We start from the raw sequence: 25,928 nt of genomic DNA, 5'->3' as shown, positions 1-25,928 counted from the left end.
TTGGTTCGCACTTCCTAGTTCAGACTGACCATCGCCCCCTTCGTTGGCTGATGCAAATGAAGGGGGAGAATCCCAAGTTGCTAAGGTGGTCTATCTCCCTACAGGGAATGGACTTTAGGGTGGAACACCGACCTGGGGCAGACCATGCCAACGCAGACGGTCTATCCAGGTATTTCCGCCTTAGTGATGAGGACTCCCAAGGGGTTGGGTAGTTCTCCCCACTTTCAGCTGGGGGGGACGCGTGTTAGACCTGTCTGCTTCTGGGAAGACTCTAACCATCATGATTTATTTTTGTCCCCCTTAGCCTCCCAGACTTTCTATTTTTATTTTTACATGTGTCCATCAGGAGGTTTTTTTATGCTGTCAGGGGGCTAGGTGTTCCTTGGCGATGACGCCATTTTTCCCTCATCACTTGTGAGGCCTAGTCACCCCCCTTGAAACCTTAGGGATCTCCAGGGACCTAAAATGGTGTCCACCAACTGTCATAACGGACACTACTGGAGGATAGGTCCATAGGATAGCATTAAGGAACTTTCTAGAACCTACTGGAGACTTCTGCAGGTCTCAGGCCAACCTATATAAGGCCAGTGACCAGCAGCCATTTTGTGTTGACCCCAGAGTAGAGGAGTGAGGCAGTGGTGAGAGGAGGTGGACACACTGAGAGCAGCTAGTTTGTCATTGAGGCTGACAGTTACTTCAGAGGATTGTTCCCCCTTTAGCCCTTGACCGATCCCTCTCTCAAGACATCAATTATTGGCCAAGAAAACAAGCTACGTGAGAAGAAAGACCCTTCTGGATCAGCATTCCTGTAAAAACTGACAGGACCTGTGTTCTGAAGCTCAGCCTTATATGCCCTGCCCAGCGCTGCACCTACCAGGGTGTCGAGCCAGTCGTGGACCCCCTTGAAGCGCCTTGAGGTGGTTGGGGAACTGCGGAGCCTGAAACGCCTGGAGGAGCGAGTGCCCGATCAGTAAGATCCTTCCTGTGAAGCCGGCGAGGGAAGTAACTGGAGAGGAGCAGCGGCGCTGCTTCAATCGGCTGTGGGACCCCGGGGGCACCGGCCGCGGAAATTGACGAAGTAAGCGCTTCCGCGCATGTCCCCCGCGAGAACACCGCTGCGGAAGCAGGCCCAGAAGTGCAGCGTCTGTGGAGGTGCAGTTTCCGGCTGTGGTTGCGCAGGCTCCAGGGAGTAGCGCGACTTGTGAGGAGGCGGAGACGACGGTGAGCTACGCGCATGCCCGGGAGACCAGCGCGCACCTCGAGGATCGTGTGAGGAGGCGTCGGAAGCTTCCCCTGGCCGCTGCAGCAACGCCGAATCCCCGGTGCGCCTCAAGCGCTCAACGGAAAGGCGAGTGTGAGGAGCCAAGACGCCAGACAGCTGTTCTAAACTCTCTCCCCGCTTGAGCGCTAGCAGTAAAAATAGCGCGAGCGGGAGAAGAGAGGAAAGTCTACCAAGTGGCTGCCGGGTGTCTGCAGTACTGAGTCTCCCCTGATTTGAAAAGCAGGTTCTTCCCCTGGACCACGCAGTTAAATCTGCTGCAAGTAAGGAGTGTCATCCGAAGGGAAGGGGAACAGCTAACTAGGAAGGGGAAAGTGGAGAGTTCTTGCCAGAGTGGGTGCAACCTCCCTGTGAGAGGAGGGACAGTTATAAGCCTGAGGAATTCATCTGCCAGAGTTAACCCTGAGGGTGGTTGGTGCTGTGAGTGTCCAGTAATGGGCATCGTGTAATACCCTATTGAAGCTGAGTCTAGAATCTGTTGAGGTGGTTAATTAATGCTCAACCTTGAGTTTGACTAACTAATTGGAAGTGTAATTTTCATATTTTTGTAAAGTGAACTGTATTACTGGTCAACTTTGAAGAGTGGGTTTACCTGATCTCTAGAAAACTGTATGAACTGTTATTGGGAATTGATTTGATAAATTGTTAGAGTTGAAGAGATTTAATTGCTGAAATGTCGATAATTTGAAATGTCATAAACTGAAAATTTTGACCACAAAGAAGATATTATTTTTATAAAATAGTACGTATTTTCCCACAATTTTTGGTGTAGTGTTTTCTTTTTGTGTGCTATTGCGTAGCTTTACTTTTGGGTGGACTGCAACCTTCACACAGAGCCTCTGTATGTTAGTCTTGCCCTAGGCCAGGCTACCCCAGGTCCAACAGGTAGCCACAAGTTTTCTATCTACAGGGGTGGATTTTAAAGCTAGTTTTAATTTGTGGTTAGCAGCAGAACATTTACTGTCAAACCAGCCTACCCTTTCCTGATTTTTCCTTTTGCAGTGTTGTGTCAGATTAGACACGATGTTAATGCATACCCTCTTATATGCGTCTAAGACCTCAGTGTCCCCCGCCTGGTCATTTAAACAAAGTTCAAAATCCTCCTGACTATTTATACACAGATTACCAAAAAAATCCTCAGGAATTATTTTGCACCATTTAATTCGCCGTGCCTGATCAGTTGATCGTAAGTCACATTTATCTACCAGACCCAAACTAGTGTCATTAAATTCTAATACATCTCTAACTTTAAGTACAACAAGATTGTGGTCACTAAAGTGGGATCTTACAACGGTATAACAGATGATATGACTACTGTAAATACTGCTCAAAAAAATATAATCAATAGTAGACCCGCTTCCATGGCCCGTGAAGGTTGGAATGCCCTCTTCCCCCCCAGATGGCAACATTAAACCATTTTCGGCTAACAGAGATTCTAAGAAAGCGCCCTGTTCTGTGTGTTCAAAATGGATATTTTCATCATCTGGGGAACCAAATAGAAGGTTAGGGGGACAATCTTCCTGACAGCCATGTACATTGAAATCTCCTAATAAAATAACAATACAATTGGCCTCCATGGACTCTTGGAACTTAATTAAAAAAGAGTTTAGCCTCTGCAAGTTGTCAACTGAGTGTTCTCTATCAAAAGAGTTATAGAAGTTCACTAATAATACAGCGTTAGAACTCCTGTATGTGATTAAAACTGCAAGGCAGTAAGGGCTACCAGTGGGGATTTCTTTATAGGAGCCTGAGATTTTTGCAGATATCAAGGTAACCAGGCCACCTCTAGCCCGCCCTCTCAGTGAATTCACAGCAGGGAGGAAAAAGGTGGTGTATCCATCCAATGTGAGCAAATTTTCAGTCGCCCACGTTTCTTGCATAGCGATAATGTCCATGGTGCCTATGAGATCTCTCCAATGAGGGTCATCGATTTTGTTCCTACTCTCAGTTTCGAAACGCGTCGGCAAACGGCAAACAGGCATCAAAAAGAAAGAGAATATTAGTTTATGAATTTATTGTTTACCATCTTTGACCTAATTTTCAAAGTTGTGTCTTGATCTTCCCTAAAGAAATTTTGTTGCCATTTTCTCACCTTGAAAGAAATTTTGTTGCCATTTTCTCACCTTGTGGGTTTTGTAGTGGTTTGATATTTTGCAAAGAATTACTATTTGTGGACATACAATCGCTATTCTTGTAAAAGAAGTTTGTGTATAAACTGTTCATAATTGTATAGTTGTTAGTTGTTTAATAGTTTTGTAAATGTGTAAGTGTTTTGTACAGTGTTTTTCTCACCCATGAAAAATATATAAAAATTATTGAAAATTTCAAAGGGTTTAAATAAAATAACCCCTACAAACAGAAGATTTTTTCTTTGTTTGTTCTTAAATCTTGAGATAAGAAACCAGTGTAAGGGCCAGCAACTATTTTCAGTCCACTTATTTAGGTCCAGCTGCCCTTTTGTCCCAGGACCAGACTCCGTTTTTTCATAAAAGCTCTATCGAGCTGGGCCTCGGCTCCGGGGCTCTGCGACGTATGGAGAGTCTGGAATCCCCGCAAGGCACATATTACCCACACATCGGCATCCCACCATACCCACTCCCGTATCGACCTTCTCCTGCTTCCGGCCACTGTCTGCCACCTGGTCTCTGGAGTGCTTATCTTGCCCAGGGGACTGTCTGACCATTCCATCTCCCTCCAAATTGGCTCTTCCCCGACGGGCCCGCGGGCGGTCTGGCGTCTCAACGCTTGGTTCCTGCAGGCCCATACACTGGTGGACACGCTGGGACAGGAGCTAAGCCACTACTTCTCTACCAACGAGGGCTCAGTTCCATCGCCGGGGACCCTGTAGGAGGCTGGCAAGGCTGTGATTCGCGGGGTGGCGAGGGGGTTTGTGCATGCCAAACGGGCAGACTAACTGGCCCGGCTCGCGGAGTTGGGAGTACCAGGCTGCGCGACTGGAGGCACAGCAAACTTCTGCTGGGCGCGCGGACCCCACCAGGCAGTTGGCGCTGGTTCGGGAAGAAATCCGCCAGATCTCATTGGACTCGGCCAAAAATGCTGTGGCGATAGTCGGTGGCGCGGGTGTATGGCTGGGGGGACAAAATTGGCAAACTCCTCCATAACTTGGTCTCCTATTGTGAGAAGTTGGCCTGATATATGAGGTCTCCAATTCTGGGGGCACCTTGTATCAGTCCAAACAATCCCTTATGGTGTTGGTTGTAAGTCAACCTTATAGACAAGCTATCCTAAGGGTAGCATGGACTAAGCAGCCTTAAAGGCTTAACTCAAGAGGGCATGTGAAGCCAGCTGTTTTACCAATCACAATCCTGTAATATCAAATGAAAGGACACCACACAAGTTATATTTTATAAAAATATATGTATTTATTACTAGAATAATCCTCTGTACTCTTTATGAGTCTAGAAGCACAGCATTTAAACAAAAGCACAGTAAAACATATGAAAGTGGCACAATTATGGATGAGGCCGGGGCCCACTCAAACCATATAATTAAATAGTGGTATAAGTATCACTAATCGAACAGTGGTAAGGCCTGGGGCCTTGGGAATCGCTGGGGCTATTCGGGACTAGCAGCGATGAAGTCTGGAAAAGCCCGCGGGACTCGGGTGCAGCGCTAAAAGCACACGCATGCACCAATGCAAAGTCATTGGTGCGTAAAAGTTATCAAGTTACAGTTTTAGGAGTCTTACGACTGGACTAGAATTATCAAACTTTAGACTTAGACACTAGAAGTGTATACCAATACAGGAGCACCGGCGTTCATGAGTTACCTCACCCACAGGAAGTGGGTGCATAGGTGCCAAAGTGTGTCGGGTTTCGTCACGCAGTTCGATGGCACCTGGAGATGAAGATGCTGCAGGCGTCCAGAAGAGAAGTGTCCGGTTGGGTCCAAGGGTGGATCGAAGATGTAGAGTACCTGAAAGCAGAGGGGACAGAGTCTGGGTCACTCAGCAGTGACCTGGGTGGAACCAGGAAGGAACCAGGAAATGTCGGGCGCAATCAGGTGGTTGTTGTGAAGCTTGTCTCCGCTGCCACGTGGACTCTGGGGCACCGAGGATGTCCAGGAGTGGATCACGAGCTGTCCCACAAAGGCTCTCGCTGTCGGCAGTGTCGGCTTCCGGATCGGAGCAAACAGACTTTGGTAAATGCAACCCACGCAGGATTCAAAGATCGCTTCTTACTCGGACCAGCAAGGTCAGAGCGGGTGCTCCTTTTCAGGGGAGCGAGGGCCAGTCTGGAGCAACCAGACCAGCAGTATAAATTCAAAGGTTCGTCGGTACTGGGGCCGCTAGCCAACGGGCAAGCGACCGGACCAACGCGTCAACCAGAAAGATGCAAAAGGGCCCCACGCAGCACTCGGTGAGTGTGGAGGGGTGAGCTTTGGTGCAAAAGCTGCTGGGGGCTGGGGCTTCTCAAACCCCAATGCACAGCGTCGAGGGAGCCTCGGGAGCTGCACGGTCAGCACTTCGTAATTTTTCCAAGATGGCCGGCCCCACGCTTCAGGTCGCCTCCACGGGTCTCAGACGTACTGGGACTGTGGATCAGGCTGTTGGAAGGCAGGAACGCTGGGTCTTGTCGATCTCCGTCGCTCGAGTTCCGGCGGGAACTGCAACAAAGCAAACGGTGAGGCGCTGGATGGTGCCTGTTTGCACAGGGTGGTCACTCCTTGACCACAAGGGAGATTCTTCAGTCTTCCACGTCGAGTGGGATGTCGAAGGGTCCAGAGTTTCGTTTCATAAGTTTGTCAGGATAATCTGCGTGCACTAGCACTGCTCCCACCTTTATTCCAAATCTGTGGGCTGGATCACCTGCTAGGTCCCTCCTATGGGTGGGACCCAGGAAGGGGGTGGTTACACCCCTTTCCCTTTGTCCAGGGTCACGCTGGGACTGGGGCTGGAGAGCCCCAGAACCGGTTTGACTGGATTATGCAAGGGACACCTTGTGTGCCCCAGGCAGTGTCTAGTTTCATTCAGCCCACCCTGCCTCAATCCACTATCTCCTGTCTGGGGAGGTGTAGCACCTCGCTGCGACAGGAAACCTATTGTCCAGGCCCCCCCTGCCAAGTTTCGGTCAGCAGTAGGAGGTCAGAATTGTGTCTGTGGCAGCAGCATCCATTTTGTGATGCTGAGGCTCTGGCTAGGATTAACCGCGTTTTAGCGAAGTAACAGGTCTTTCTCCCTCTAGAAGGGTGGAATGCTACCCCTGTCGCCAGGACTGGCGAGGGGGTAGTATTCCAAAGCGTATGACACCTTACACGACATGTTTTGATAAAGCCAAACCAAAGTTAGCACATAACCGCGAGGATTATAATGCACTTAATGTGCACTTAATGTGCACTTAATATGGTATGGCAATATCCCGGAACAGCCAAGGGAGTTGGTCCCGACAGCTGCAGACAGGCTCAGCTCAAGCTAGAGCACCATCTCACATAAAACCAAGCACTCTGCCTCCAGGATTGTTAAGGCCTGCCATAGGAGTGACTTATAGGTATATATGTGTCCAGATATAGGTTTAGATATAGGTATACTGTATCTAAGCAAGGGGTGATTACACCACCTTGCCCCAGCTGAGTGATCAGCCAGTTGTGTCAATTTGGATAGCCAGCCAGGGGTGGCAAAAGATATGCTGCAGCCCCTGGTAGGCCTTGGATGCACCTATGCCCTGGGCACCTATAGTGTACTGTACAGGGGCTGATAAGGTGACCCAAGCCAATTTAGTTATGCACCTAGGGTACATGGAAACCATTTTAAAAAGAGAGCAGATAGCCTGGGGCCCTGATTAGCAGCGAGCCAGGCCAACTAAGTCGAAAACCAGCTAAACACAAGGCAAAAAATCTGGGGTAACCATAGTCCGGTATCCACCTTCCTACACCTATCCCAAAGTTCCTCGCATTATTCCCGAGGTTTGTGCACAAGACGGTACCCTTCAGGTGACCTCCGCGGCCATAGCCAGAACCTTTGCAAATTTTTATGCGCGCCTCTACGCGGCGTTACCAGAAGATGCACCCCTGACCACCCTCCTAGACTGGGCTAATGCCCGGCTCCCCTCTCTCACTCCTGAGTCCGCAGAAGCCCTGGAGTGGCCCTTTACCTTGGACGAGGTTCTGGAGGCCATCCCCCTTCTCCACCCTGGCAAGACGCCTGGCCCGGATGGGTATCCACAGGAGTACTACGCTGCCTTCCGGGATATCCTGGCTCCCCGAATTTTGATCCTCTTCCGGCATGTGGCAGAGAACGGCTCCTTCACCCCTGAATCGGACCTGGCCACGATAGTGGTCATCCCTAAGACCCAGCCGCCCTCCACGAGCTGCGCGGACTACCGCCCAATCTCTCTTATCAATACCGAGAATCAATACCAAGATCAAGCTCTTCACCACGATACTAGCCCAGAGGCTTAAGTCTCTCCTGCAGGATCTGGTCCATCCTGACCAATGCAGGTTTATGCCGGCCAGGGGTACCCGTCACTGCATCTGCAGCCTTCACCTGGCCTTGGCCCACCGTGCCCGCCTGTCCCCATACCTGGCCCTCCTCTTTCTCGACTTCGAGAAGGCCTTCGACACGGTGAGCTGGGACTATCTGCAAGATGTGCTGGAGGCGATGGGCTTTGGCCCGTTGTTTCGCCCCCTCATCAGGGTCCTCTATGCGAACCCTAGGGCCCAGGTGCTTGTCAATGGGACGCTCTCCGAGGCCTTTCCGATCTGCAGAGGCACGCACCAGGGATGCCCCCTCTCCCACACCTGTTTGCGCTAGCGATGGAGCCTCTGGCGACGCTCATCCGGCAGGACCCCCTCGTCCAGGGATGGACCTGGAACGAGAGCCATGTAGACAAAATTGCCCTCTACGCTGACTACGTGCTCCTATTCCTGGCAGACCCAGCGGGTTCGGGCCCCAGGTGCCTGCGAATCTTCACTGACTTCGAAAGGGTTTCCGGGCTCCGGCTTAACGCGGCCAAATCCACACTGGTCCCGTTGCATCCCTCCAGGGAGTGCTATGACTGGCAGTCTATTCCCCTCAGACACCACTCGGTTAAATACCTTGGGATATGGGTGGCCCTCCTGCCGGAACTTGATTGGGCGTTGAACATCCCGCCCCTGGTAGCCCGGATGAAGGCGGATCTCAAAAAATGCAAACCCTCCCCCTCAACCCCCTAGGAAGAAGCGCTCTTTTCAAAATGATGGTCCTCCCCCGCTTCCTCTACATCTTACAAAACATCTCCATCCTCCTCTCCTGCACCTGGTTCCGCGAGCTTGACAGGACCCTGACCAGATTCCTCTGGGGTGGCGGACGGCCGCGGATTTCCCTGGCGCACAGCCGCATCCCGCCATTCGATGGGGGCCTAGGGGTGACCCAACTTCACCTCTACTACCTTGCCACTAAACTGATATTCATCCACGACTGGTACGCGGGTGGCTGGTCTGACCCTTCGTACCGCGTGGAGCTCGAGACTACGGACTTTCAGCAGATCCAGGCATTCCTATAGGGATGCCTGGTGCCACAGACCATAGAGCCAATCACTAAAACGGTCCTCCTGGCCTGTCACGCCGCCCTGCGCCATGCGGGGTGGGACCGTAAATTCACTCGTCAGACGCCGCTTTGGCATGGCACCTGGCTTCGGGAGGTTTCGTCCCTGAACGGATTCCGCCGCTGGGATCTAATTGGTATCTCGGTCCTTGGAGACGTCTGGGTGGGGGACCATATCGGTGCCTTTGCAGACCTACAGCAGCGCCATGCCCTTCCCCACGCCCAACACTTTCGATATCTGCAGCTGCGCCATGCCATCCATGCACATCTCCCCTCACCAGTTTCCCTCCCAGAGTTCAGTCCACTGGAGGCCCAGGTGATGGGGAACCTGGGCAAGGTTGGAGTGTCCCGCATCTATCGCTCCCTAGTGAATATTGGCCCTGCGTCCTTAGATAAGCTGCGCGCTCGATGGGAGGGTTGGGTGGGCCCCCTAGAAGAGGCAGATTGGAGAGATGCCCTTATGGCCCCTAGAACCCTAACCAGGTCCTCCAGGATACGCCTGGTGCAGATATACTACCTACACGCGGTTTACCTCACCCGAGAGCGACTCTACCGTGCCCGCTTGCAACCCTCCCCAAACTGCCCGAAATGCGGCTCATCCCCCGCTGATTTTTACCACATGTTGTGGCTCTTCCTGGTGCTGGAGAGGTTCTGGAAGGGGTAGAGCGGGAGCTCACACAAGCCCTGGGATGGGAGGTCCCTCACGACCCGCTGCAGATGCTGCTGGGGATCTTTAATGGCCTGGATGGTTCCAGGATGGACAAGCGCCTATTGGGGACGGCGGTGGCTGTGGCCAAAAGGGACATAGCGATGTACTGGTCGCGTGCTGCTGCACCTACTGTGAAGGGGTGGAGGAGGGGGGTGGACTGGGGCAGCACCCAGGAGGAGGCCCTGTTCGAATCCCGAGGACTAAGTGTAGAGACTGGAAGGCTCTTTCACGACTACACCCCTCTGGGGATGTGTTCCATCTGGCTTCGCTCTTTGATGAGAACAAATGTGCTGATGATAATTACAACTCTTTGTACTCCAGCATTTCTCTGGCGGTAGATACCTCTGCCCCTCTAAAAACTCGGCTCATTAGGGGTAAAGACTCCGCTAAATGGTTTAATGATGACCTAAAAACTTTAAAATTGGAATGTAAACAAGCTGAGAGAAAGTGGAGACGCGACTACAGCGAAATCTCCAAAGCTGCTTGGAAGACTAAGATTCTGGCGTATAAAAATCTCATTAAAAAGTCTAAAGCTGACTATTACTCCACTCTGATCTGCAACTCCACCTCTAACTCGAGGAGCATTTTTAACATCTTAAATAGCGTCACCAATCCGGAGTCTTGCAAGAAGGTGATTGTCCCGTCCCAAGAACTCTGTGACAATCTTGCCACCTTCTTTAAAGAGAAAATAGATCTGATCCTGAAAGACTTGGACACCCCTCTTGACACGGATTCCCCTTCTGACCCGGGTTTGGCTCCCTTAGTTGACCAATTACCCGATTCGGCTTTGGCGCCAGAGGTGTCACTGTGCAGGTTTCTGCCACTTACATTTGATTTATTTACCAAGATAGCTAGAGGGATTGTGTCTGGCTCTCCCCTGGACCCGGTGCCCCCTAAAATTTGGAAGGAATTTGAAGATGAGTTTTTCCCCACACTCCATCTCATTTGCAATCAATCCCTGGTGACTGGCACCGTCCCTGCCCATTGGAAACGGGCGTTAGTCTCCCCTTTGTTAAAAAAAACCTTCCTTGGATCCCGACTGCTCTAAAAACTATCGGCCCATTTCACTGCTGCCGTTCCCCGCCAAGATAGTTGAGCGGGTGGTTAGTAACACTCTTTCCACCCACCTGGAACATCATCTCCTACTTGACGAGGACCAATTCGGCTTTCGGCCCGCTCATGGAACCGAAACAGCTCTTATCTCCGCCATGGATGAACTGCAAAGGCGTGCAGACAGAAGACAGGCTTCATTTTTGATCCTGCTCGATATGTCTGCCGCCTTTGACACAGTAAACCATAAGATCCTACTAAGGCGGTTGGCGGAGGTTGGAGTGAGAGACTCTGCACTGCAATGGTTCCACTCTTTTTTGACTGATAGGCAGCAGGCAGTTTCTATGCCACCTTACCAATCATGCCTTTCTCCGGTGCTGCACGGAGTCCCCCAGGGCTCTGCTATTAGCCCAATTCTTTTTAATGAATACCTTAGGCCGCTAATTAGGCTTATTAAAGGATTCGGCATTAGAACTGTTAATTATGCAGATGACACGCAGTTGATCCTTTCATTGGAAGGAGAGGACTCCGTCTCCATGGAGGTCTTTCATAATTGTCTACGGAATACGTCAAGTTGGTTAAAGACTAACTCACTTCAGTTTAATGTCGGGAAAACCGAAGTGCTTTATAGCGCTGGAACGAGGATCCCCCGCCCATTTCCTAACAACTTCTGGCCCCCAGAAACAGGCTCTAACGTACAGCCTGCAGAATCTGTCCGCAACCTAGGGGTCATGTTAAACCAAGGACTCAGCATGGACACCCATGTGCAGAAAACATCGGCTTGTTGCCTCGCTATCCTTCGCTCACTTAGGAAGGTTTTGCCCCTCTTACCCACTTACGCGCGCGCCCAAGTGGTCAGATGTACTATCCTGAGCAGGTTGGACTATTGCAATGCCCTCCTGCTTGGGGCCCCTGAATATCTACTGGACAGGCTTCAAAGGGTTCAATCCGCGGCCGCGAAACTGGCCTTGGGGTGGCCTAGAAGATCTCATGGACCATTGGCCTTGGCAAAGCTACATTGGCTCCCTCTTAGACAAAGAATCCAATTTAAAGCCCTCTGTACAGTTTTTAAGGCTCTTCATGGCTGCGGTCCAGCCCCTCTACAATCCAAGTTTGTTTGGTATACCCCTACCAGACAACTTCGTTCATCTGATGCTAGACTGGTAGTGGTTCCTAGATTTAAGAAGGTCAGAGCTGGAGGTAGATCCTTTGAGGTGGCTGCCGCCAGACTCTGGAACTCCCTCCCCATCGAGCTTAGGTCCACAAATGAACTCTTGCAGTTCAGAAAAAAGGTGAAAACCTGGCTCTTTCCTTGCTAGCCTTCCTACGCTGTCTGATCTTTACCCCTCGTTGGTCTCTGTCAGCGCCAGGATGCCTGTAATGGTGACGGTTGCGCTTTATAAATTCTCAAAATAAAATAAATTGTTCCACAAAATATGGGGGAAATATTTCAACATGATCCCGCCATAATTCTTGTTGTACTGAATGTCTTATGCTCCGCCGTTACTGTAATGCAGGATGAGATGCTGGACTGGAATGGACTGACCCTGCCTATATGTCTTATTGATTCAGATCCGCTGTATATGTTGATTTATGAGCTGCAACCAATGAATTCTTTTTTTCTGTTTTATATACCCAATAAAGTTGATTATCAAAAAAAAAAATGGGCTAACTTGAAACACATGTTTATGCGCTGTAAACTGGATGCAAGTAACCAACTGACATCTTGATAAGGTGAATATAAATGAAATTTGGATACCAGTACGTAAGTATTATCAACCAAAATCACAACATTAATAAAAGATTTTTGTAAACGGTTTTCTTTATTCATTTTTAAACAGTACATACTTCACTTTATTGGGTGCTTTGCTTGCGGGGAAAAAAGAGAAAACTAAACAGTTACCTTGTGTAGTCAGGAGAACTTTCTCTGCATTGTTTGGTAACCCGAGCCAGGATGGAGTCTGCGTATCCGGAAGCAACTCAACCCACTGCACAAATTCATCACGTCTGTGAATGAAAAAAGCTACATCTCAGAAGATATTTGCAACTTTCAAGAAGCAACACTGAAAAGAATAGATTTCAAATGAAATACAATGACCCAGCCATCTGTCAATTCTGCAGTGATGCATGATCAAGGCACACTGGGTATCTGCAGTGCACAAGTGAGTAAGGGGCAGGCACTAATGCACAAGTTACTTACTTGTGTAACAATATATCTGTAAGAGACATTAGTTAGTGATAGATTCCTTACCTTAGAATATCTACAAGCGTCAGACTGGATCCGGAACGTTTTTTTGTCAGCAGTACCCCAGCACGTCGGTAGGAGTCGGCGTACGGCTCAGCGTACGTCGCTGAGATGACATCACTGGAGCTACTTAGACGCGCCCACGCGCGCTGACGTCAGTTCTGTACACGACTTTCCGCGCCAGGAACGCAGAGCCATGCAAGATACTGACCACTGGTGCATTGAAACTAGGGCCCTGAAAAGCGATGACGTTAACCCTAGAAATCAGTTCGTAGGGTGGGTGGGGCGGAATGCCTCTTACAGATATATTGTTACACAAGTAAGTAACTTGTGCATCTGAAAGAGACATGTTCGTGATAGATTCCTTACCTTAGAATAGATACCCCAGTAATACCAACCCCGGTGGTGGGTCTGCGAAGAAAGATTACACCAGAAAGTCACGGAGAACCAAACGGCCAAAGATGCTGTCTCTCCGAACTGGACTGTCAAGGCAATAAAGCTTAGTAAAAGTGTGCAGCGAGGCCCACGTGGCTGCCTGATAGATGTCTTGCAGGGGGACACCACGTCCCAATGCAGTAGTAGCTGTCACCCTGGTAGAACGGGCACGCAACCCCACCGGAGGTTCCTTTTTAGCCAGAGAATAACAGGCTTTGATACACAAGACGACCCAGCGGGAGATAGTCCTCTTGTGTATAGCCTGGCCTTTTTTGGCGCCCACGTAGCCAACACAGAGCTGGTTATTCAACCAGAACAGTTGTGTGCGATTTAAGTAAAGTGAAAGCACACGTTTTGAGTCCAGATGGTGGAGCCTCTCTTCCTCTCTGGAGGGGTGCGGAGGCGGAAAGAAAGCGGGCAAGGTGATAGTCTGCCCAATGTAAAAAGCAGTGAAGAAGCACAACCTTGTACAGATGGACTGACAGAAAAGGAGTCTTACAAGAAAGAGCCTGGAGCTCACTCTAGCAGGAAAGCAGCCTTCAAAGTCAACACACGAAGAGGACAGTTGTGGAGCAGCTCAAAAGGAGCGCACATCAAAAAAGTAAGTACCAGATTCAATTCCCACTGCGGCATCACAAACGGAATAGAAGGGAAAACGTGAGTAATGCCTTTGAGAAATCTATTAACAGGGGAAAAGAGCGGGCTTATCAGGAAGCCTGAAAAAGGCAGAGATTGCAGAAAGGTAGCCCTTGATAGTGCCCAGAGCAGAGCCCTGCCGGGCCAAAGAAATAAAGAACAAAAGGACCTCTGAAAGAGGGACAGAAAAGGGATCCCCAGCCTTTGCTGTGTACCATGCCACAAATTTGTTCTACCTACAGGCGTATATCGATTTAGTGGAGGGACGCCTGGCTGCCAGAATGACATCACAGACTTCAGGAGGCAAGTCAAACAGAATCAACTGTCTCAGCTCAATCTCCACGCATGGAGGTGGAGACTGGACAGGTTCAGGTGGAGGACCGTCCCCTGCTGCTGCGACAGAAGATCCTCCCAAAGAGGCAGTCTGATCGGGGGATCCACGCTCATACTGAGTAGCTCGGGAAACCAAACTCTTCGAGGCAAGTTCGGTGCCACAAGAATTACTTGGGCCCGGTCATGCCTGATCTACTTCAGCACTCTGGGCAGAAGTGGTATAGGCGGAAAGGCGTAAAATAGACCGCAGCTCAACTCGCGACGAAAAGCATCGCTGAGCGAGTGCCGCCTTGGAAATAACACGCAGAACAGCTGACATTGCATGTTCTCTTTGGTGGCGAATAGATCTAACCAAGGCTACCCCCACTGTCTAAAGAGACCTTGCACCACCTCGGAGATGCCATTCGTGATCCATCAGGCACCGGCGGCTGAGTTAGTCCGCCCTGGCATTTAAAGAACCTGCCAGGTGTTGAACCGTCAATGAAATGCCTTGATGTTCCAGCCATGTACAGAGGCGTAGAGCCTCCTGACAGAGTCCACGACCACATCCATCCTTGTTTGTTGCAATACCAAATGGCGGTGGTGTTGTCTGAACGTCTGCACCACCTTCCCGTTGACAGAGGGAAGGAATGCCTTGAGTGCAAGAAGGATCGCCCGAAGCTCCGGAAGGTTGATATGGAGCTTGGACTCCGCCGGAGACCAGAGGCCTCTGATCTCGCCTTTCCCATGTGGCCGCCCAATCATAGGAGGGACGCACCCGTCACCGCTGTGCCCTCCGGTTGGGGAAGGGAGAGGGATATGTCGCTGACCCAATGCCGAATCGTGAGCCACCACTGCATTTGTTGTGCAGTGCCCTCCGAGATCTGGACGCAGTCGGACAGGTTCCCCTGATGCTGCGCCCACTGGAACTTCAGGTCTCACTGCAGAGCCGCATATGCCATCTGGCATGGTTGGTGAGCAGGATGCAGGAGGCCATGAGGCCAAGCAGCCTCAAGGTCGTCCTGACCAATACCTGGGACAAGGGCTGAAAGATTGGAATCATAGCCTGAATGTCCCGGACTCGCTGTTCGGGAGGATCGACCCGAAACTGCGCTGTGTCCAGAACCGCTCCGATGAAGAGGAGCTTCTGAGAGGGAATCAGGTTCTGACTTTGGCACGTTGATGGAGAACCCCAGCAAATGCAGGAGGTCGGCCGTAGTCTAGAGGTGGGCGATGACTGCCTGGGGCGAGCCCGCCTTCAATAGCCAGTCGTCGAGAAAGGGGCAGACTGAAACCCCTGATCTGCGCAGATGAGCTGCGACCACCGCCATCACTTTCGTCAACACCCTAGGGGCGCTTGTAAGGCTGAAGGGGAGCACGGTGAACTGAAAATGCTCCTGCCTTACCATGAATCGCAGGTAATGCCGGTGGGCCGACAGGACGGGGATATGAAAATAAGGGTCCTGCAGGTCCAACTGTCCCAACCAGTCTTGCGGGTCGAGGGCAGACAAGACCTGAGCAAGTGTGAGCATGTCAAGCTTCTCCTTTCGGAGGAAGCGATTGACATCCCAAAGGTCCAAGATAGTATGCAGGCCTTTGTCCTTCTTTGGAACCAAGAAGTAGTGGGAGTAAAAAGCACGACCTACTTCTGGCGTTGGAACGCACTCTATGGCCCCCCCCTTGGCCAAGAGGGCCGTAACTTCCTGCTGGAGAAGTGTCAAGTGATCCCAGACACGCGGTGGTACTGTGGTGGCATAGCTGAATGGGTAGTCTCGAAGGGGCGGGAGTAGCCCCTTCGGACAAGTTGCAGAACCCACTTGTCCGATGTGATGGTGCACCAGTGGTGGAGGTGATGGGGAGTCCTGCCACCCACTGGCGTCTGGTGGGCCTGAAACACCGAACCAGTAAGGTTTGGAGGCAGTGGCTGCAGGGGGGATGGTGTACTGACCCGCACGCTGGCCCCGTGACCCACCTCTGCAGGTCCAACATCCGCGACTGTGAAACCAACGTGCTTGGGCACCCCTTCCTTGGCCACGAAAGTAGTGAAAAGCAGAAGCGGAAGGAGTGCGTGTGACCGAAAGGCGCAAGGACTTGGCCGCAGCCCGTGAGTCCTTAAAACGTTCCAACGCGCAATCTACTTTATCGCCGAACAGGCGAGTGCCATCAAAGGGCATGTCCATCAACGTGTACTGGACATCCCCAGAAAAGCCAGTCGTCCTCAGCCAGGCGTGACGGCGTAGCGCCAATGTTGTTGAAATCGCCCTGCCCAGCGAGTCAGCAGTGTCAAGACCACAACGGATGGTGAACTTGGCTGCGTCTCTGCCCTCAGCAACAGCTTGGGAAAGCATTGTACAAGCCTCCACTGGACACTGGGGCAGCACTTGCACAACCTTATCCCACACACAACCGGAATACCGGCCCAGGAGACATGCAGTGTTCACTGACCGCAGGCCTGAACTGGCAGAAGAAAAAAATCTTCTTACCAAACTGCTACAGTTTCTTGGATTCCCTGTCCGGAGGTGTGGAAGGGAATGCGCTTGGGGACGCAGAGGCTTGGACAACCAAGCTCTCGGGATGGGGTGTTGGGAGAGGAAAATGGGGACGCCCAGAACCGGGCGATGGCGTTGGGCCATGTTCTTGTCTACAGGAGCCCCTGTGTTGGGCCTTGACCAGGTGCCCAAAAGAATGCCTGAGAGTGCATCGTTAAAGGGCACCAGCGGCTCCGTAGAACTAGAAGCTGGCAGAAGCACTTCTGTCAGGTGGATAGCCCTAACCGCCACAGGAGGGAGCTCGAGGTGGAGAGCCTCGACTGCCCTACGCAACACCATAGAATATGATCCACCCTCCTCCGTAGCCATGGTAGAAGGAGACCGTGCGTCAGGTTCCGGAGCATAATGCTGGTCACCTGCATCCCCCGGATTCTAATCCCAGTCCAGGTCTAACTCCCATTGGGCTGAGAGGGGGTCCTCAGACCCCTTCCAGTCCTCCCTGTCATCATAGCCTGTGGAACATACGGAGCTGGCTGGACAAAGGGAAAGAAATTACCAAACTGCGTCGGTCAACACCCTTCCGCCACCTGTCGAACGCTGGGGAGGGTGCCGGGGACGCCGGAGGAGGTCGTACCGGGCCAACCAGCATGGACGGGGATCCAAGCCTGGATCCAGGGGGGTCCCTCAGCATCGACGCCTGAGTCGCCAACGATGTCGGGCCGGAGCCAGCGACGTCGAAGAACGAGGACCCCCAGCCCGGCCGTCGGTGCCCGAAGGCGCGCCGGCGGGGCTGGACGGTCCAAATACACGTGCCATGGCTGACAGGAATTCCTGCGGCTGGGCTGTAGTCGCCGATTGACTCGGAAAGGGCGGGTAGGCCATTGGCAATTGCATAGGCTCCGCCTAAGCCGCTAGGGCAGCGCCACCAGCACCCTTAGCCTCGTCGCTCGACCGGCTAGGGGAAGGCGAAGAGCGACAATGCTTCTCCCCCTTTATGTGCTTTGCCTTACCTGACTCAGAGTGCGAAGACTTTTAATGATGGTGATGGCTCCAGGGCCGGCCCCTCGACCTCCCTCTGGACTGGGACCTTAAATGGCCCGGAACCGACTCCCGGGCCTCCAGCCACTTTCAGGACAGCTCCCACAAAGTTTTCGGAGCCATGGCCTGGCAGTGGGGGCACGACTCGGAGTGGTGGTCATGCCCCAGGCAAAAGAGACACTCACGGTGCGGGTCAGTCACCGACATTATGCGGGGACAGGCCGCGCAGGACTTAAAACCGGTCAGCCCTATGCGCCTAAAGATATATATATGCTTGAAAACAGAGAGGAAAAAGTCCCCAAAAAAAGACACAAAAAAATTGACTGGGGTACTGCTCTCTCCGGATCTGCGCTTGCTTGCGTGGAAAAAGAAAACTGACGTCAGCGTGCTCGTCCAAGTAGCTCCAGCGACGTCATCTGGGCCACTATGACGCCAGCGTCGTACGCGGAGCAGTACGAAGACACCTAGCGAAGAGATGGGGTATTGCTGACGAAAAAACGTTCCGGATCCAGTCTGATGCCTGGGGATATTTTAAGGTAAGGAATCTATCACTAACGTGTCTCTTTCAGATTTATTCATCTAGTCATTGTTTCGCTGTATCTTACAGTATGAAACTACATGCCTTTTTGCAATATTCATTTAGTGAATCAAATCTATTTAAGTACACTGATCAGACAAAAATCAAAATACCTGATACCATCTGGCATCTGTATATCTTTGTGACCATCAACTTTGCAGGCCAGTTTGAATTCACTATCAAAGCTAGCAGTGGTAAATAATCGCTCTAAGAAGGTGTTCAACAAACGCTGATCAAATTCATTGTCAACTCGACCACCATATATTGACTGTGCCATCAATGTCTTCAGTGCAGACCATGGAATCTTGTCTGGCGAAATGTTCTGACGGCCCTAAAAAAGAACGCACATAAAAAAACATGGTCACATTTAAGGTATAATTTCTTTTTCTATTTTCTAAATAGTAAAAGGTAGCACTAAATTTAATCCAAAAAGTAATAATGTGTTTCAAGTATAGCGCTTGTTTCTGGAGCAGTAGAAAACACTAATTCTTACTAGCACAGCACTGTTGCAAAAGGTGTCAAAAAGACAGTATTACTGTAAATTCAATTTCTGTTTTTTAAGATTGTACATAATCTGTTTGGCTGCAAGTCCTCTGTAAGGCTTTGTAAATCCTTGGATAGGATAATACAGTACTGAATGAAAAATGCAGTGTCCACTTTTTACATTGAGAAACTATGAAATTGCAAAACGTGAAAGTATCGTTGGTTCTGCAGAATAAATAAGTACAAGTTACTTACCTTCGGTAACGATGTATCTGGTAGAGATGATTCAAGCCGCAGATTCCTTAATGTAGATTTACCCTCAGGTGTGAGACTAGATCCGGAAAACTTTTTTGCCACAGCACTCCCGCGCGCTGGGGGGACGGCACCACGTGACTTCCCCCCGACGTCGTCCGCATTTGTGACGTCAGGGAGGATACATAAGTCCCACCCCTGCACGCCTCCGTCAGTTTTCTTCGGAGAGCAAAAAGAACTGTGAGAATACTGGAACAGTGTGCGAAAACCCAGCTATACAGAAGGGAAAGAGACAAATGGTGAGGAACAGCACCATCCAGAATAGTGCCAGGTACTAAGGCACCCAGTCATGGAATGAAAGAATAGAGCGCAGCTACTGCAAGCAAGTCTGCAACCAACATAACAGCCTCTTTAGAGGCAGAAGGCATGCGAAAAAGGGCACAGCAGACGAAGTATGCAGCCATCGCCCAGAACCAAGAAGGGTTCGAAGCCAGAATCGAAGAGCATTGACACGTCATCGCCCAATCCTACCAGCAAATGGGTGGGAGGGAGGGGGGGGGGGGCCGGGGGAGAGTGGGGGGACACCTTCTCAAAAGAACTGAGGGGCGAGACCCAGCCAATGACCTCAACCCCAAGGACTGTAAGAGTCAGAAGTGCAAGCAAACGCAAGGAAGCAGGGCACAACTAACTCTACATTGGAGACCAAATGCATGGGCGCAAAAAACACCCAGGCATTCGCTCACCAATCACGAGAAAGGAAAGAACGAAACCGACAACAATAACAAGGCGAGCATCCCCCTAGGGAGGGAGTAAGATAAAATGGACACCCGCAGAAGACTGCCACCCTGAAGAATGCGAGTACAGAAGACCGAGAAGGGTCCTCACATAACATGGGAGGAAGGGCGGGTCGTGAAAGAATCTAAGTCTAGAATCGTCCCAACCAGATACATTGTTAGCGAAGGTAAGTATCTCGTACATCTGATAGACTACTAGCTGCAGATTCCTTAACGTAGAATAGATACCCTAGCCAAACCCAAGGGGGAGGAGGGTCTGCGAGAGGACCTTTCTAGCTCAAACTAGCACAAGACCCAACAACAAGGGACCAGTCACGGGGACAAGGAAAATTAACCCAGTCCACTGCAACATGGGAGAAGTCACAGGGCTTAAGCGGAAGAGAACCTCGGCATCGTGGACGAACACTTGCCCCAATGGGATGTGTGTAAACAAAGAGGCCCTTCAGCCTTCACCAACAGGGAAAAAACAATAAATACGAAGGAGGCCAGAACACCCCAAGCCCAGTTAACGTACCAGGAACCTCCACCGGAAGCCCCAAGGGTACAGACAACACCGAGGAGTTCCGAGGGAGAAGAGCTAACCACAGACTCCAAGGAGACGAGGCAGAAGCGCGGCAAAACCCTCCACCGGGGAACGTACCCAGTGCAGAGGGCAGCCAAGCCGGTCAAAGTCAACAGACAAGACAGAAAAGCGCCCCAACAAGAAGGCAGAATAAGAACGTAACCTCACAAGGACCCCAAAGGACAAGAAGCAGGAGTGCCATGGCCCACGCCAGGGCTGCCGGCCACAGAACAGAAGAGCAAGTGGCGCAGCCGCTGACAAGCTCCACAAAACTAAATCCCAGACCACGCCGGGCTCAGAAAAAGGGTAAGACTTGCAAAATGCCAGAACAACCCCAAAAGGGACCGCTCCGGACAGAAGCGATTCACGAAGAAGTTCGATCCCATAAGATAAGAGGAGAAACAAGTAGGACCGACCAGGTGGTCTCACAGGAAAAACTATCCCCTCAGAAACACCAGACAGAGGACCAGAGCAAAAGGCAGGCGAAGGGCAAAAATGCTGCAGCACAACACCATAGATGGCCAAGCCATGCCCCAGTAAGGAGCGAAAATCGCACCACCGTGATGCAGCAACACCAGGAGGGGCGAGGACCCTGAAAGGGAAACTCACACCCTCCAAGCATAAGACAGGGCTACACAATAGCTACATGTACCCCACATAGAGTAGGACACGTCCCAAAACAACATGGGAACCACTCTTAGGGGAAAAACAATCCTGCATCAGAGGACAAACCATAGACCTGCGGCAGAACCACAGAGGGCTTAGCAATCAGCCATAAACACCTCCTCACCAAAAAAGGGGGCTGAACCAGCAGCCAACTGAAGAGAGGGGCCAACCAAGGACCCCGAGAACACAGTAACCCTCACAGAAAGTCTAACAGTCACTCCAAAACCCAAAAGTAAAGCAAGTGGGATAACGTCTCCCACCAGGACCCAGAGGATCAGAAAAACAACCTACTGAGGAGGAGAAGGAGGAGGAGAACAGAGCCTCGCAAGAAGAGACTGAATGGCGGAGTCTGCTTGAGTATTAAACAGCTGGACAAAAGGGAGATCGACCAAACGCGCTCTAATATTTTCTGGAAACACAGCATCTCATAGCCAAGCATGGCGACGGAGAGCCACAGAAGTTGCCATAGTACGGCCGAGATCATTGGCAACATCCAAAGCTGCACGAAGAATAAACGCGGCCAACTCTCTATCCTCCAACACATGGCCCCGCAGATCAGCATGGGCACCCTCTTGAGAGACATGAGAAAGAAGGGACTCAAAAGAATCCCACAGGCTGGAGGTAGCCCTGGTCAACACACACAAAGTGTTAAGTGCCCGCAAGGCATCACTGGTCGAGGCGAAGACATTACGTCCCCATGAATCTAACCACCGGGGCTCCAGAGACAGAGGAAACAACACCACAGGCAAACACAGAAAGGCATTTCGCTGTAGAGCGCCTTGAGTAGAAGGGTGGAACGAAAGACATACCGGGTCGTGCGGAGCAGAATGATGGCGATGCAATAGTGCCCGAGGCACCGGATCGCCTGTGGCAGGGCGCCCCCAAAAAGAGAATTATGGAATGACTCTTCAAAAGGAAGGAACAACTCCCGTCCACCAGAGCCCTGGTGGAGAATCTCCAAGAGGTTGTCTGTAGGAACCGGAGTGACAGGTTCACCCATCCTCAGGATACCAGCTGCTGTGGAAATAGCCCTAACAAAGGCAACACTGGCCTCAGTAGGGCGCCCCAGAGGGGAAAGTAATTCCTCCGTTGGTGCCAGTTGCAGACTGAGCCACCCATCCCCAAGTCCAGGGGATAGTGGCCAGCCCCGGAATAGAGGAGGGTCCACAGAGGAATGGGGAACATAAGGCCACCAGGGGAGGGCGAAGAGGTCGGTGGAGAAGCCAGCCGCGGAAAGAAGGGATCGAGGATTTAGTCTGTGGGGACAGCGAAGAGCCTCCCCTGGAAGATACCGGTCAAAAGGCAACAACACAGCGCTCTGTCTCCGGGGAGGAACACACCAACAGGTGACAGACCTCTGGAGACGAATCCAGAACCCAACGCTGACGCGGCTCCGTGGAGTCCGCCATCGGCGCCTGATCGGTGTCGACTGGCTACGGAGTAGACCTCCGTGGCACCTGAGTAGACCTCCGTGGCGCCAGGCCAACTACTGCCACCACGTGCTCTCCAGGAGAATGGAGTGAGGTCGACGCCTGAACGGCGAAGGCGCGGCGCTGAAAAGGCACCTGCTCGACCTCAGACGGGGCAGCCGCCAGCGTCAAGGACCGAGAGGGACTTGAGAAAGCACCCCAGATCCTGGCCTCCATGGGAACCGGGGAGGAAGGCTCCCGGCGCTGGCTCGACCTCTGGTGAGGCAACCGCCTGCTCAGAGTATCGAGGGGGACTCTGGGACAAGCCCGAGTCCCAGCGATCACATGCGACACCACAGGGAGCCCCGTAGGGATATACGGCGAGGCAGGGATGCTAGGCACCGAAGTGGGGAGAGCTGAAGGGCTACACCTCGACGACGCCACTCTCCCACGACCTGAAACCTAAACCTCTGGGGCCGGAGCTGTCAGCGACTCCTCGGAAGTCCACGCGCAAGGCAAGGGATCTGCAGACGTCACAGGAGGTGGAGGAAGGGCCAAAGAAGCCTGCAGCGCCGCAGCATAGGCTGTCATTTGGGCAATAGTCGCTTTCGCGGCAGGTAGGGAGGATACAGGCGGGGGCGCCTGTCCCCGGGAGAGCCGGCGCCCACCACGGAAGGAGGACAGGACCTCGGAGACAAACTGAAGGACCTACCAGCCGGTGAGCCACGCCCAAAGGGCCGCGGCGACAGGCGATTCCGCAAATGAAACCAGCGGTTTCTTGCCTCAGAGGTAGGGGACAGACCCTGGGACGACACCGACCTTGGGGTGTGGTTCGACCATAAGCTCTCCTTCACTTCCCACACAAAACGTGTGGCCGGCACCTGTTTTGGTACCCTGCAGTGTCTCCGACCAATCTTTAAGTTCTTCGATGCGGAGACCAGACAGATTATTGTCCAAGCCCTGGTTCTTACCAGACTGGATTATGCTAGCTCCCTGTTTCTGGGCCTTAACCAGGCCGAGCTATCTCGCCTTCAGAGAGTTCAGAATGCGGCAGCTAGGATGCTTGTTGGCCTTCCGAAGTTTGTCTCGGCCCGTCGGACTATTCAGGATCTCCATTGGCTGCCGGTGGGGCAGAGAATTAAGTTTAAAGCTCTTTGCTTAACTTTTAAGATTCTCAAAGCAGCCTCCCCTCCTATCCATGCACAGACTATCCAGCACTATGTCCCTGCCAGAGCTCTTCGCTCTGCTGGATCTAATTTGGCCATTGTGCCACGTTTTAAAAAATCTAGGATGGGCGGACGCTCTTTTTCAGTGTTGGCGGCTACTCTTTGGAACTCTTTGCCTGCCCCTTTGCGCTCTATTCCTGAGTTGCTTCCGTTCAGGAAGGCACTTAAAACCTTCCTTTTTACCACAATCTAGGCCCATCTTTTTTCCACCTTTTCTGTCGTGTTGTGTTATTATTCTCCAAAGCGCCGGGACGCCACTTTGCTGCGGCATCCGTGCGCTATACAAAAATCAGATAACATAACATAACCTGGACAAGCGCGCCAACAGCAACTTCATCCGGCGCTCTCGTCGTGATTTAGGATTAAGGTGCTGGCAGGCGTTGCAACTCTGCATCGTGGTGCTCACCCATGCACCACATGCAAATCGGGTAAGGGTCCGACGCCGACATGGGACCCAAAGGTATTCGCACACTGTTCTACGAAACGCCAAAGTGTAAAAAAGAAGAGAAGGCCTGAAAACAGGCCAGGACAGAATTCGGATCCGCGTTGCACGCGGAAAGAGAAAAAACTGACGTGGGCGCGCCGGGGTGGGACTTATGTATCTTCGCTGACGTCATGAACAAGGACGACATCAGGGGGGGGGTCCCGCGGTGCCGTCCCCCGGCACGTGGGAGTGCTGTGGCAGAAAAGTTTTCCGGATCCAGTCTCACGCCTGGGGGTATGTTGCAAAGTCATCCTGTGCCCTGGGCACCCCCCAACTTTTTGCTGACTGGAACTGGTGGTAACTAACTGACTGACACTGGGCTCTGTTTAACCAGGCCCAGGTGCAGAGTGCAGAATCGCCAGCAGAGGTTCAGTGAAAGACCTTCCAAAACCCTTTAGTCCTGAGGGCGCTCCAGAGGGGTTCGGACACCCATGATGAGGCTCATGGCCTCAAATCTCTCAGAGTTGGCCAAGGGTCACTCTAGGTCCAGGAACCTCGGGGAAGCCCCGAGAGAACCTAGTTTGACGCCGGCTGCACAAGAACAATCTGAGAGCGGAGCCTGGATTTGTGGCATCGTTTTCTTGTGTAATCCAAAGAATGGGAGAAAAGCGAAAAGTCAAAAAGCACTTTGACTTCTTGGATGACTTCTTATGGGACTTGTCTAAAGAAATCTGGGAGTGTGAGGACTACAAACGCAAGCGACTCCAGGAACAGTCCCAAGATCTCCCACCAGCGAAAAGGACCTAGAGCAGGGGCTCAGAGTAGCACTCCACAAGCTTAAACCCGGTGGATTCCATTGCAGACATCCTTGAAAACAAGCATTTGCAATGTAATAGGTCTCGCATTTGCGAGAGTTTAAGCTATTGGCTTTCTAAATAACAATACTTTCTATTTATTGGTTTTAAAAATAAAGACATAAATAAAAGACATTGTCATTTATAATGCCAATAGCTGAAACTCTAGCAAGTGCGAGACCTATTGCATTGCAAATGCTTGTTCTCAGACTGGGGTTACCTCTCTTCAGAGTCTAGACATGTAATCCTTTAATTCATGTATTTTGGCGCTACCGCTTCCGTTCGATGGATTCATGGCGCTATTCAGCATTCCATAAACAATAAATAAGTTGCCGGTGTGTGTGTGTGTGTGTGTGTGTGTGTGTGTAACCTGCTGGCCAGTGGCCACAGTTCCACGAGCCGTGGGATGGTTGGGGGGTGGGGGTGGGGGGTTCTTCGCCTGCTGCATCGAGCGGGCCACGAGCTTCATCCAACGTAGAGATCCGACCCTGTGACATAAACCAGCGGGTTAATGTATCGGCTGCAGAAAGGCGCATCATATACAATTCATGACGTGCACCAGTTGCTGACGAATAGTTCAGGGGGTTATGGCACCAATGAACAAGTTACTTACCTTCGGTAACGATATATCTTTAAGAAACATTAGTTAGTGTTAGATTCCTTACCTTAGAATATCCCCAGGCGTCAGTCTGGATCCGGAAACTTTTGCGTAGCAGTACCCCTGCGCGTTGGTAGGCGTCGTCTGCAGGCGTCCCCTGCGGCTCCGCGTCCGTCGTCGGCGTCGTGCGCCGTGATAACGTCGCTGGAGTATATAGACGCCGCCTCCGCGCGCTGACGTCAGTTCTTCTTTTTTCCGCGCCAGTGGATGCAGATCTGAAGAGCAGTACTCCGGTCTTTTGACCAAGTTTTTCGATAGTTATTTCTCTATTTGTGCCTGATAGGATGCCT

The 25,928-nt window shown here is 51.6% G+C and overlaps 1 protein-coding gene across 1 annotated transcript in view; it reads right to left on the bottom strand.

The window, feature by feature from the left end:
* The window catches only part of DYNC1H1 (dynein cytoplasmic 1 heavy chain 1), a 1,654,074-nt gene that overhangs the window by 316,975 nt on the left and 1,311,171 nt on the right, over positions 1 to 25,928 (bottom strand). The window contains exons 71-72 of the mRNA XM_086937823.1: positions 18,424 to 18,641; positions 12,482 to 12,585 (exon numbers count right to left, since the gene is read on the bottom strand). Of these exons, the coding sequence (XP_086793949.1) occupies positions 12,482 to 12,585; positions 18,424 to 18,641 (322 nt within the window). The remainder of the gene's footprint in view (positions 1 to 12,481; positions 12,586 to 18,423; positions 18,642 to 25,928) is intronic.

The sequence above is a fragment of the Lissotriton vulgaris genome, chromosome 9 (assembly GCF_964263255.1).
Source record: "Lissotriton vulgaris chromosome 9, aLisVul1.2, whole genome shotgun sequence".
NCBI classification, from domain to species: Eukaryota; Metazoa; Chordata; class Amphibia; order Caudata; family Salamandridae; genus Lissotriton; species Lissotriton vulgaris.
The sequence above is the reverse complement of the archived record's forward strand: the minus strand, read 5'-3'. Positions and strand labels throughout refer to the sequence as shown.